The sequence below is a fragment of the Zalophus californianus genome, chromosome 3 (assembly GCF_009762305.2).
Source record: "Zalophus californianus isolate mZalCal1 chromosome 3, mZalCal1.pri.v2, whole genome shotgun sequence".
Taxonomy (NCBI): domain Eukaryota; kingdom Metazoa; phylum Chordata; class Mammalia; order Carnivora; family Otariidae; genus Zalophus; species Zalophus californianus.
This window is the reverse complement of record NC_045597.1, coordinates 102472481-102485977: the sequence shown is the minus strand read 5'-3', so window position 1 is coordinate 102485977 and position 13497 is coordinate 102472481. Positions and strand designations below refer to the sequence as shown.

General features: G+C 40.7%; 1 protein-coding gene across 1 annotated transcript in view; it reads right to left on the bottom strand.

Moving 5' to 3' along the window:
- Positions 1–11380, bottom strand: part of UBXN4 (UBX domain protein 4) — a 59647-nt gene extending 48267 nt beyond the window's left edge. The window contains exons 1-2 of the mRNA XM_027590892.2: positions 11046–11380; positions 2837–2939 (exon numbers count right to left, since the gene is read on the bottom strand). Coding sequence (XP_027446693.2) covers positions 2837–2939; positions 11046–11127 — 185 coding nt within the window. The 5' untranslated portion in view covers positions 11128–11380. The remainder of the gene's footprint in view (positions 1–2836; positions 2940–11045) is intronic.
- Between the last annotated feature and the right edge of the window lie 2117 nt (positions 11381–13497).

The window sequence follows — 13497 nt, the reverse complement described above, 5'->3', positions numbered from 1 at the left end:
GTGCAAATGATACAGTACTTTGTAATAAGAAATGATTCAAAACAACCTAAATATCCACCAGTAAAAACTAAGCAATCATTAAAAAGATACAAAAAAGTGTATCAAAATGCTACCACTTTCGTACAAAAGGGGAGGAAAATAAACAAGAATGTAAGAAAGGGGAGGAAAATAGATTTGGTTACTCCAGAGAAGGGAACTGGGTGGTTAGGGACAGGGATAGGTGGGACTTTACATTATGATACAAGTAAGAGATACATTAGTATCTCTTTTACTGTATCTCTATTACTGTGGGTCAATAATACCAAGAATCAAATTAATATTTCCAACAATTAGAAATTTCATTTTCTGAATATAAACCATGATTATCATAAAAACATCTGAAAATAGAATGGGAAAGTATAAAGAAAAAAATTGCCAAGAGTCCTACCTTCCCAAAACTAACCAAAGTAAACTTTTTTTAAAGATTATTTTGGGGGAGAGGGGCAACAGAAGAGGAGAGAGAGAATCTTCAAGTACACTCCCTGCTGAGCACAGAGGCCAACACAGGGCTCTATCCCAGGACCCTGAGATCACGACCTGAGCTGAAATCAAGAGTGGGACCCTTAACCCACTGAGCCACCGAGGCAGGCGCCCCACCAATGTAAACTTCTGATATATCTCCTACCAGTCTATTTTCAACAGAGGCTATCTCTATAAATAAATACACACTAGAATGTTACTAAAACATTAGATAATTTCATAATTATTATATAATATATAAAATTTACTTTCATCATTTAAAAGACACATTAGATTCTATTACCAAGCAGTCCATAAGGAAACAAACAGCAACCATCCTATGGGACACAGGTATCCCTGCAGGTATCCCTGCAACCGCTTTTAGAAATTTGTTTTTAAAAAAGAAAAAAATAAAGAAATTTGTTTTTAAAACGCTAGATACAGGGCTCCTGGGTGACTCAGTTGGTTAAGTGTCTGACTCTTGATTTTGGCTCAGCTCGGTGATCTCAGGGATGTGAGACCAAGCCCTTGTAGTGGGCTCCTCACTGGGCGTGAAGCCTACTTAACATGCTCTCTCTCCCTCTCCCTTTGCCCCTCCCCCTCTCTCTTTCTTAATAAAAAAAAAATTGCTAGATACATCAGCTGTATATAACCTCAAGAATTCTGATATTCTCATCTCTTCCACATTTCCAAAATACCCCTACACTCCTCCTGCCATTACTGGTACTTCTGGAAATAATGGACACTATAAATGACAGAATATACATTAAAATGGTAAGATTCATTTTTTTAAGGATTATAGCTCAATAAATACATAGTTCAGTAACTCCTATGAAGCAAACCACTATGATTTGTTCTATGACATTTTTAATATTGAAAAATTTTTAGTAAAAAATTTACAAACTGGGGCACCTGGATGGCTCAGTCAGAAGAGCATGGGACTCTTGATCTCAGGGTCATGAGTTTGAGCCCCACGTTGTGTGTAGAGATTACTTAAACAAATAAAATTAAAAAAAAAACCTACAAACTTACAGGTAAGTTGCTAAATATTTTAATCTTGACAGTAATTTTCAACCACCACTCATTCTGATATTATCAGTATCAAAAGGACAAAAATACCATTTTATAGCTGCTAATGAATTAATGCTTCTAGGACTGATCACTGATGCCTGCTGCTAACATCATAAAGTAAGACAATAGGTCATTATGTGCCTTCTAATGGAAGAATGGAAGACATTATCACTATTTATGTAGTAGTCTTGATGGAAAAAAAAAATCTAACCTGAATCCAACTGTCAATTTACAAGAAATAGAGGACAGAGGAACATACTAGATAACACTAACAGGGATGCAGTCAACAAAATCCATACTGTAGGAAACTAAAGAATGAATGACCTAGTTTCTCCAAAATATTAATTGCAAAGAAAAAAGGTGGGAGGAGTCTACAGACTAAAGGAGACTTGAGAGAGATCAACACATCACAGTGTGTGGACCATGATGGATCCTGAACCAAATTATAATAAATTAAGAATACAATATGACATAGATAAGACAACTGAAAATATGGACAGTAGCTGGATATTTGCTATTAAGAAAGTTTTATTAATTTGTTTTTGAAGTATTACAGTTATGTTAAAAATTTAGTTCTTCACATATTAAATTTAGGTTAATTAATGTTAAAAAATATTTTTTAGAGACATACTAAAATATTCATTGATGAAATGACATGATGACTGAGATTTGCCTCAAAATTATACGGGATGAGTGGAAATGGGTCGGGGTATAGTTCAAACAAGACTGACTATAAGTTGATAATTACTAAAGTAGTTGACAAGTACATGGGAGTTCATTACACTTTCATTTACTTGTGTATTATGTTTGAAATTTTCTACAATCAAAAAACATTTTTAAGGGGGGAGAAGAAGGAATGGATTAACAAATAAAAGAGACTTGTGGATATCAAGTACTGTGAGGGACCTAAAAAAGTCCTTACTCCTACTGAATTAAACAGCTTCATTCCCAAAATAGGATCCAGAGAGTGGTCAACCTCCCAGAGATAATCGATATATAATTTACATTTACTTCCAAGTTCTTAGAAGCTAAGGATCACAGTTCTTTTGCATTCCTGGTACATGTCACATTGCTGCTTGGTGGACCAATAGAACTTAAAAGTTTTTCAGCAAGATCTCATGATGTATTTGGAAAATGGCAATCAGAATTTAAGTCCCCAACAGGCCCTAGAGAAAAATCAACATTCTTATAATCTAAGAGTATCACCATAAATCACAACAAAAGACAATGGTTATAATGTTTAAAAAATTAACATATATAAGCAAACCTTTTGGTATCGATTTTAATAGCAACAAAACTGTCTGAAGATGCTTCTGTCACTTTCTCGTCTTCCCAACTTGCAGCCATCTGTGTAGACTGCTCATCATCACCTGTAAAACATTTCAAGGATAGTTATTAAGGCTAATATCTGCTGATTCTTTTCCCTTAGAATATGGAATTTCAAATAAAATATAATTCCATAAATACTACAAATAAATTGGTATTTTCTACCAAGTTTGAAAACTAAAATTTTCCCATAAAATGAAAAGCATGATTATATGCACTATTAACATTATAAAAAGTAATGAAAAACAGCTTAGACAGCTAAAAAAAAAAAAGTAATGACGATGTAATGAAAAATGAAGGTATCTCGATTTTACAAAGTATTTTCTAAAAAAAGACATCGAAATTATGAAGCAAATGGTATCACAATAATTGGAAGTCATAGTAGAAATGTACAGCAGCTATTTTGGCTTTTATACATGTGATTTTAGAAAATAAGTGCACAATACTCTTCCTTTATGTAGCACTTTTCTGTCGAGCTCAATGTTCCCACACCACAGCATCACTCCCCAGAATTCCTCCAAGGTAGACAGAAGCAGGTACAATTCTGATTGCAGTTTTGGACTTCCCTTTTATTATAGGTATGCTAATTTTAAAAGATATGCTGATCCAGGGGCACCTGAGTGGCTCAGTTGGTTAAATGTCCACTCTTGATTTCGGCTCGGGTCATGATCTCAGGGTCTTGAGATCAAGACCTGAGATGGGCTCCACACTCAGCAGGAGTCTGCTTCTCTCTTCCTTTCCCTCTGTCCCTCCCCCTGCTCACATGGATGCACACGTGCTCTCTAAAATAAATAAATCTTAAAAAAAAAAAAAAGTTATGTTGGAGCGCCTGGATGGCTCAGTTGGTTAAGCGGCTGCCTTCGGCTCAGGTTGTGATCCCAGGGTCCTGGGTTCGAGCCCTGCATCAGGCTCCCTGCTCAGCGGAAAGCCTGCTTCTCCCTCTCCCTCTGCCTGCCTCTCTGCCTGCTGTGTGCTCTCTCTGTCAAATAAATAAATAAAATCTTTATTAAAAACAAAAAAGTTATGCTGATCCAAAAGTTATCTATGGTGATAGAATTCAGCATAGCAGTTACCTGGGTGGTGGTGCTACTGATTGGGAAAGAGCATGAAGGAGCCTTCTGGGGGTGCTGGAAATATTTATATCTTATCTGGAGGAGAGTTACACAAGTGTGTTAATATATAAAAATTCACTGAGCTGCTCACTTAATATATTTCACTTAATATACTGTATGTCATACTTCAATGACAAAATGTTTTAAAAGTTATATCTATCAGATATTACTTCCTTTTTAGACGTAATGTCTAGACTTTGACATAACCACTTACTGGTGGGCAGAAGGAAACTTACCCAAGTAAGTCAATGAAAAATACTTCTGACGTTTAGCAGAGCTAAGTGCTTTCTCAAAAGTGAACAACCTCTGCCAATTTAAATATTAAAAAATTTCTCAGGTCACATTTTTGTTTACCAAAAATGAGATAATTCTATATCTACTCTTCCATAAGCTGTTTTCTTCTCATGTGTAGCCCCTTTCCCCTATTTAATCCACCCTCAGCCTTCCTCATCTCAGTTACCTATTTAAGGTAACTACATCCTTTCAGTTTTTAGGCTAAAAACTAATTATCCTTGACTTCAGCTGACTCTGTCTCCAAAACATATCCAGAATGTAACTATTTCTTACCACTTTCACTGCTACCATCCTGATTTCTACTACCACATCTACCCTAGATGATTACAATAGCCTCCTAACTGGTCTCCCTTCCCAATCTAGCCCCCCCCCATGCCAATCAATATAGCTTTTATTGCATCTTTTAAAATACCACAGGTTAGTCTGAAAAATCATCTAGCATCTTGCTGTTGCTGTAGCTGGACAATTTAGATCTTATTCATCAGCCTGCTGAATTCTGCTTTTTTCAGAAACACAGATACCGTCCAAAAACTTTCTGATATCCTTGTTTTTAACTGTTGTGGCTTGCTAAATCAAAGCAGCTGAGTTTGATACAAGTCCAATGTCATTTCCTTCAAAATTAACTCATCCTTCTGGACTTGAGACACTGAACAAACAATACTTGGCCTCATCCAAACCCCACAGATGTGTTTTTCAACCAAGAAATTCCAGATTTCAACAAGACAACCATTCTACTGAATAACAATATTTATGAGGAAGTGACCATACAAAGACCTCATCTTGTAAGGAAAGCCCAGTGTAGCCCCCTTGATGTTTTTTTTGTTTTTTTATTTTTTTTTTAAGATTTTATTTATTTATTTGAGAGAGAGAGAATGAGAGATAGAGAGCGCGAGAGGGAAGAGGGACAGAGGGAGAAGCAGACTCCCTGCTGAGCAGGGAGCCCGATGTGGGACTCGATCCCAGGACCCTGGGATCAGGACCTGAGCCGAAGGCAGTCGCTTAACCAACTGAGCCACCCAGGCGCCCTTTTTTTTTTTTAAAGTAATCTATACACCTGGGGCGCCTGGGTGGCTCAGTCATTAAGCATCTGCCTTCGGCTCAGGTCCTGATCCCGGGGTCCTGGGATCGAGCCCCACATCAGGCTCCCTGCTCCGCAGGAAGCCTGCTTCTCCCTCTCCCACTCCTCCTGCTTGTGTTCCTTCTCTTGCTGTGTCTCTCTCTGTCATATAAATAAATAAAATCTTTAAAAAAAAAGTAATCCCTACATCCATCGTGGGGCTCAAACTCACGACCCCACATCAAGAATCACATCCCTACCGACTGAGCCAGTCAGGAGAACCCCCTCCCCCAGATCATATACTTTACATGACTACAGGTAATGGGAATAGTAGCCAGTTCTTTTCTATTTCCCCACCATTTGTCAACTCGGAGCCTCTTCTTTCTCCTTCCAAGGAGATGGAGTTCTACACCGATGTGATTGAAGTCCCTTCACAGGGTTCCTCTGGGGCCTTTCACAATAACTATGCATCCCTTCACAGTGATGTCGACATTTTCTGGAATGCCAACAGTCTGACTGCTGGCTGCAGTAGATGTGGCAAAGCTTCTCAGTCTGTTCTTAACATGCCAACTTTCATTAAAGAGTCTTACCACATCAATCCTCTGCTCAAAATCCTACAATGGCTCCCAATTTCCCTCACATTAAAAGTCAAACTCCCTACAAATGGTCTCATGCCTCCAGTTACCTCTGACCTCATTTCTCTTTACCTTTTTCCTATTCAGCTAATACAAAAACACTCTTACTTTAAGGTCTTTGTACTAGGTGTTTCCTCTGCCTGGAATGTTCTTCCCTCAGATATTTAGACGGTTAACACTCAACTCCTTTAAGTTCTTGGTCAAATATTACCTTCTCAATAAAGGCTTCCCTACTACACACTACTTTAAAATGACACCCTTTAGGGGCAGCTGGCTGTCTCCCAGTCAGTAGAGCATGCGACTCTTGATCTCAGGGTCATGAGCTCAAGTCCCACAAGTCCCATATATACAAATATATACAAATAAAAAATAAAATGACAGCCTTCAGACATTCCCAAAGTTCCCTAATCTCCTGGTCTTTTTTCCCCCCTGTAATACTTAGGATCTTCTAATAAACCATGTGTTTTACTTACTATATTTACTGTCTCCCTCAACTAGAAAGCAGGCTCCATGAAAGCAAGGACTGTTTTCTTTTTTATTTACTAATATAACTCAAATGCCTACAATACAACCTGGCATATGGTAAGTACCTGGCATATAGCAAGCCCTCAGTAAGTATTTTGTGGAATGAACAGCTAAATTTCTGGTATAGTAAGTATCTTGGCATACCTACAATAATTGACTAATACTGCATATATATACATATTTTTTAAAGATTTTATTTATTTATTTGACAGAGAGACACAGCGAGAGAGGGAACACAAGCGGGGAAGAGGGAGAAGCAGGCTTCCCACGGAGCAAGGAGCCCGATGCAGGGCTCAATCCCAGGATCCTGGGACCATGACCTGCGAGCCGAAGGCAGACACTTAACAACTGGCGCCACCCAGGCGCCCCAATGCTGCATATTTGAGTATATTCTATGTGAGATGATCCAGGAATAGGAGTTTGACAAATCTGGCCATGGAAAAGTAAATAGGGAGTACAACGCATCCACAGTCTGCCCATTAGCAGACTCCCAGATGTTGAGGAAGCAAATGAGGAAAACTATAAGCTAAATGTGAAACAAATGAGACATCGCCTGCCCTCTGTGGAGTTTAAAAATCTAATGGTACAAAAAAATGTACTTGTTTAGTAAACAGTTATAAATAATTATAGTAATAAATACAGTGAAAAAAAAGAACAGATCTAAGAAAATAACGAGACCTTTTTAGATCAGTCAGGGAAGCTTCTCTGGGGTGGCATTTAAGGGAAGACATAAAGGATGAAAAGGCTGAGCTGGGCTAAGAGTCTGAACAGTTCACTAAGCAGGATTTTATGTGTAGGAAAAGGCCTGTGTGACTGGGAATGTCATAAACAACAGGGAACACGAGACAAGAGGAGACTAAAGAGTTGAGATTCAAAGATGACTCCCACACTACGGTTTATCCACCTGAATGTAAAAGTCATGCCATTTACTAAATGTACAACACTGATGGGGAGAAACACAAGTTCAGGCAGTAAACATACTTTTATACTTGAGAATCCTATGAGGCATCTAAGTGGGGATGATGAGTGGGTGGCTAGAAGTATGGATCTCCTATTTCTGAGGTTGGTACTTCTTACTATGTCGTACCAGGTGGGGAGGGTCCCAAATATCACATCCCCGTTAGCAGTGTCTGTCCATAGCTCAGCCTAGTGGCAGCAACAGCTGCTTGACTAACAGAGACATAAGGTTGAATGGAATTACTTAACTCACTGCAAACCTACCTTAACTCTATGGAGTAAGATTATTAACTGCCAACTTCAGTATCTTTAGTTTCTTATTAATTGGTATATGAACTATGCTATGGAGTTAGGTCAGCCTAAAATTTTAGTAGAAAATGTTGTATCTTTGGTAGTATCAGCAGTACCCAAAGTAAAGACACTTAAAAAGAACAATACAAGGACATCTGGCTAGCTCAGTAGGTAGAGCATGTGACTCTTGATCTCAGGGTTGTGAGTTCGAGCCTCACATGGGGCTTAGAGATTTTTAAAAAATAAAATCTTAAAAACAAACAAACAAAAGAACAATACAAACTCAGAAGCAAAGAGTTGCAGATCTTAGTACAGCCAGGAATTCCAACCCAGAAAACGTCAACTAGTCAAAATCTAAAAGCTTTTGTGGTCTTTTTGAACCTAAAAAGGCAGTAAATAGTGTCTGTCGTGAAAAGTTTAGCCCACTAGCAACACTAGTCTGTGAACTGACACCTTTGCTTCAGGATCCTTGTCAGAATATTCTACCTTCCCAAGAACAGAATCAAAATCTTCAGTTTTCTTTCTTTCAATTTACAAAGACATACGACCTTGAAAATACTTGCTAAGTTCTTCTCTGACTTAGTAGTAATCTCTCCAGTTTAATCCTACAATTTTAATTCATCCATGAAATCAATTTGCCTGAGGTGCTTCCCAAATGAGGGGTTATATGAAACAAAGTATACCCTTAAGACCACTTCTTCCAGCCTTTAAGATATCTTTTTAATTTTCTACTGAGTTGGTTTATTATTGTAAAGGTATCCCATCTAAGAAAATCATGAGTTCTGGCTATGAACAAAGGTCTAGGCAGTATGTAAGTGTTGGAGTTTCAAGACCCCAATGTCTACATATTCCTGGAGTGAAACTAATCCTACCTAGTGTTGGAGATTAACTTCCTAAAAACTCTAGAAAAGCCAACAGTATTTTGAACAGGTAAAGGGACAAACTCCTTTGACAGATTGCTAACAGTGTTCCTACATTCAACAAACATTCATTGATATTCTACAAACATAAATATGTGCTCATCAGTAAAAAGTGAAGAATGTACACACACACACACACATATGTGCTCATCAGTAAAAAGTTAACTGAAGAATGTATACACACACACACACACACACACACACACACACACACACACACAGAGTCCCAAAGACCTCTAACTTTATTTTGCTATAGTAGTAACTACCACTACTGTTTCCTAATGTTAGTTAATTATATCTAGAATTTATTTCAAATTAACCATTTAGCCCAAAAAGATCTTCTAGGACCATTTAGACACCATCAGTTGTGTTTTTTGTTTAAAAAATGACTACCATCGGGGAGCCTGGATGGTTCAATCGGTTAAGTGTCTGACTCTCTTGATTTTGGCTTAGGTCAGGATCTCAGGGTCCTGGGATCAAGCCCAGTATTGGGCTCCCCACTCAGCTGGGTACCCTGAGGATTCTCTCCCTCTCCCTCTGCCCCTGCCCCCTAAATAATTAAATATTAAAAAAAATGACTACCATAATCCTAGGTTTCCTGACTTCTACACCAATTTCATTAATACATGAAGTCTACAGTTCTTGGTTTTTCCCAAGAAACAAACAAAACAAAACCAAAACAAACAAAAAAACACACCTGAAAGCTGCTAAAAAAAAAAATTGTCAAGGGCACCTGGGTGGCTCAGTGGTGTTAAGCGACTGCCTTCGGCTAGGTCATGATCCTGAAGTCCCGGGATAGAGTCCCACATCAGGCTCCCTGCTCGGCGGGGAGTCTGCTTCTCCCTCTGACCCCTTCCCCCTCTCATGCTCTCTCTCTCTCTCTCATTCTCTCTCTCAAAATAAATAAAATCTTTAAAAAAAAATTTGTCAAGACAAGATGGAAATACTTTTTGTGATCCTGGTGCAGGTCACTTAACCACTGTGGACATAAATTTCCTCATGTATAAATGGGTATAATAATACCTGTTCTACTTATCAAAGAATCAACCGAGATTTTATGTGAAAAACAACTTAAAATGTCATAAAACCATTAATATACTCTTAATAAGCATAGTTAAGTATCATTTAATTCTCCTTTCCTTTGTAATCCCTTTTTTATCCCATTTTTTTCCTTACAGGATTATGGCAGTTATGTATGTAAAATATAACTCTAAAGCAGCATAAGAGGCTCAAACTCCTTTTCTAATTAACAACACTGAACTAAAAATTTGGCATAACTTAAAACAATTATAACTTTCAAATTTCATGTTAAGTGAAACTCATATTTCAGCATTTCTTCACTGCAGTGCATAAAGTTATAGAGCTGTTATCTACTCTCCCAAGAGTCATAAGTTAATGAGTAAACCGTTATTAAGCACAAATTGCTGAAATAACACACCTCAAATTAACAGAAGTCACAAACACTAATTTGGCTCATGTAATGAGAACAGCAAAACGATAGAGGCTTAGGTCTACTATAAATCTAGATGATTTCTGTGATAAAATAGGGTGGTAATAAAAGACGGAGCAAAATACACCAGAATAACACGGATAAATGAGTTAGCTCACGTTCTCGAAACTGTAGATATTAGACTAGGTAGACAGCAAAACGAACCAAGGACTGAACGTCTACTTCTTCTAAACAAACGGTACAAAAAGCAACTTGCAACAAAGCAAATATTCCACATTAGAGTCTCTCTCCCTATTATAATTGAAAAACAAAAATCCAACCTATATAAAGCTCAAAAGTTTGCGTTTCAGGACCGTAACGACCGCTAGTAGCCGTGAACATCAGGTGGCTTCTCTTTGTTGCTTACCGATGACACAGCTTTCTTCCTGACAGTCCACAACTAATTACGAACCCAACTGCCTGTCGAATGGCCTGTCTCTATCCCCACCTAAACACTTACACTACACGAACGTTAAGCATCCCGAGGTGGGTCCTAGGGGACAGTGAGATCTACCGGGATGCCCAAGAGGGGGCTGTTGGGGTCTATGTGCGCCAACTCCTTAGGGGGCTCAGCGGGGGTGGGCGGCGAGGGCCTGCTGGACGCGGCCCCGTGCCCCGCCAGAGCCGTAGGCGGGGCTCAGCGAGCTTTGGGGGCGAGGCGGGGACTGTGCCTCCCGCCGGGGTGTTGGGAGAAGCCGGAGCTAGGGGCCTAGCCAGGCTCGACGTGCCCCAAACGGAAGGGGGAAGCGCTGAGAAACCGGGGACGGCAGCCTGGGCCTGTCGGAGCACGGAGGAAAGGCTGGCGGACCCTAGGATTGGAGGTAGGCCGGAGGGGTGTGCGGGCACAACTCGGGCCCCCGCCCCCTTCACCTGCCACGAATACCACGAAGACCGCGCCGCTCCTCTTGGCCGACGCGATGGCGGCCGGAATGGCGCCCTGGAACCACAACATCGCTCTCCTCGGGCCCAGGCGCTCGCTCGGAGTGATGTCGCCGCGGTCCCGAAGCTGGCCCCGCCCTCTCCTTCGTCTGGCCCCGCGGCCCCCGCAGCCCCAGCTGGTCGGCCCCCCGCCTCGGCGCAAGCACGCAATCCCGTCAGCAGTCCCCTAGGACGCGCGCAAGCGCGCGAACCAGGCGCGCCCTGCGTCCCGTGACGCCACACGTCGCCGTCGACACCGCGCCCCAGTGACTTGTCTCGTTGGCAAGTTGGTGCGTGCGCGCGGCCGCTAGGCCTCAGACCCTGCAGTTCCGGAAGTGGAAAGAGCCGGTGGGAAAGCTGACTAGCCGCTACGGCGCGTCGGCGACGCCTTCATGAGACATGACGGGAATTGTAGTCTTCTTAGGCTTCTTTTCCTCCTATGTGGAAAACGTTAACTGTGGTTTCCGCGGCACAGCCTAAGGGGGCAGCAACGAGAAAGCCTTTTTCCAATCTGTAAAGGGGAGGAGAGGACGCGGGGCTCACTGCCGAGGGGGTGCTCTGCGCCGCCTCACTGAGACATTAAGTATAGACGAAGTCGTCCCCGCCCCGGGTGAAACCCTAATTGTGGACGATGTAATTCTTTGTTATGATTAGAGGCCATTGTGTGATAGGGTAGGTGTTTCTCTGTATGGAACTAAGTGGGCTTCGACTTCTGCTGAACTTAGCAGCCCAACCCTGAAGAGAAAGGGTAAAAACCGCAACGTCAACCTCTGTAATACCATACAGCCTATGTACCTGAGGGGAGGTGTTGGTAGAAAGTAAGCCTCCAGCAGTTTCCTAGGCGTTGGCTAGAGATCCTTCCAAAACCCCAAAACACTGGCTATGCTAGTGCCACAGCTGCTTTCTAAAGTGACTTAAAAGCAGAGAATAGTCATTCATTCTCCATGGTAATCCAAAAGAGGAGGACAGATAACGCTTATGTTTACAATTTTATATGAGAATGTTCTATAATCAAGCTACGGCCTTTTGTGCTTGGTTGTCATCCCGGGGCTCCTGGCCGGCTCAGTGGGTGGAGCATGTGACTCTTGATATTAGGGTCCTGAGTTCCAGCCCCACCTTGTGTGTAGATTTCATTTCAAAAATGAAATGTTTCAAAAAACTTTTTTTAAATAAAATGAAAACTGGTCTATACTTAATACTTTCTAGAATTACACAGTCTCTGATAACTATTAGCTAAGGCTTATGTGGCTTTTTAAAAGTTGCTTATGTTATTATACATTCTACATCAATTGAATTGCCCCCTCAGCAGTACAACCATTAGACAATCTTTGCAGGATTAAGGTGCTACATCAGAAAACACCTCTTTCCTATAAATATTTTACCTAAAAATAGTTAACAAGTTGCACTCTGATTTGTATTCACTTTTTCCCAATCAGGCCTCTTATATAGTGTTATACACTGAAACATAATGCTGCTTCTATAGGACATCATTTCTCAAGAAGAATTAAGAGTTGTTCTTCAATATCAACTTTAAATGGATTTCTTAAAATTCAGTTAACCTAGGGGCGCCTGGGTGCTCAGTCGTTAAGCGCTGCCTTCGATTCTGGTCATGATCCCAGGGTCCTGGGATGGAGCCCCACTTTGGGCTCCCTGCTCCACAGGAGGCCTGCTTCTCCCTCTCCCACTCCCCCCCCCCCCGCTTGTATTCCCTCTCTCGCTGTGTCTCTGTCAAATATATAAAGTCTTTAAAAAAAATTCAATTAACCTATAAATTCTTTCAGTAGAGTGATGTCTTTATTTCTAATGTAAGAATCATTCATAGCCTTTAATTCATTTATCAAATGTTTATTGCTCATCTACTATGAGCTAGACATACGTACCAGGCATGGATACAGTGAGGCAATCAGACAAGGGCCCTGCCTTTGTGACTGCACAATCTGAAGAGGAAGGCAGACACTGAACAAGTGATTGTAAGTGAGGATGAATGTCACAAAAGGGGAAATTCTAAGTGCTTCAGAAATGTGTAATGGTGACCAAACATGGATAGCAGGGGTAAGAAAAGCCCTTCCTGAGGAAATGACATGTCAGGGAAAATCTAACCAGGTGAAGGAAAAAACTAATCAAAGTAGAGGAAGCAGTAATGCGAATGCTCTGAAGCCAGTGAGAACAGTACACTTGAACTGAAATGTCCAGTGTGGCTAAAACATAGAAAGGGGAGTGTGGTGCAGATAAGCCTGGAAAGAAAGGCAAGAATTAGATCATACAAGGCCTTGGAAGTCCTGTTAAAGATTACAGACATTTTTCTAAAAGTTGCAGAAAGCCACTGAAGAAGTTTAAACAGAGATGGGCGCCTGGGTGGCTCAGTTGGTTAAGCGACTGCCTTTGGCTCAGGTCATGATCCTGG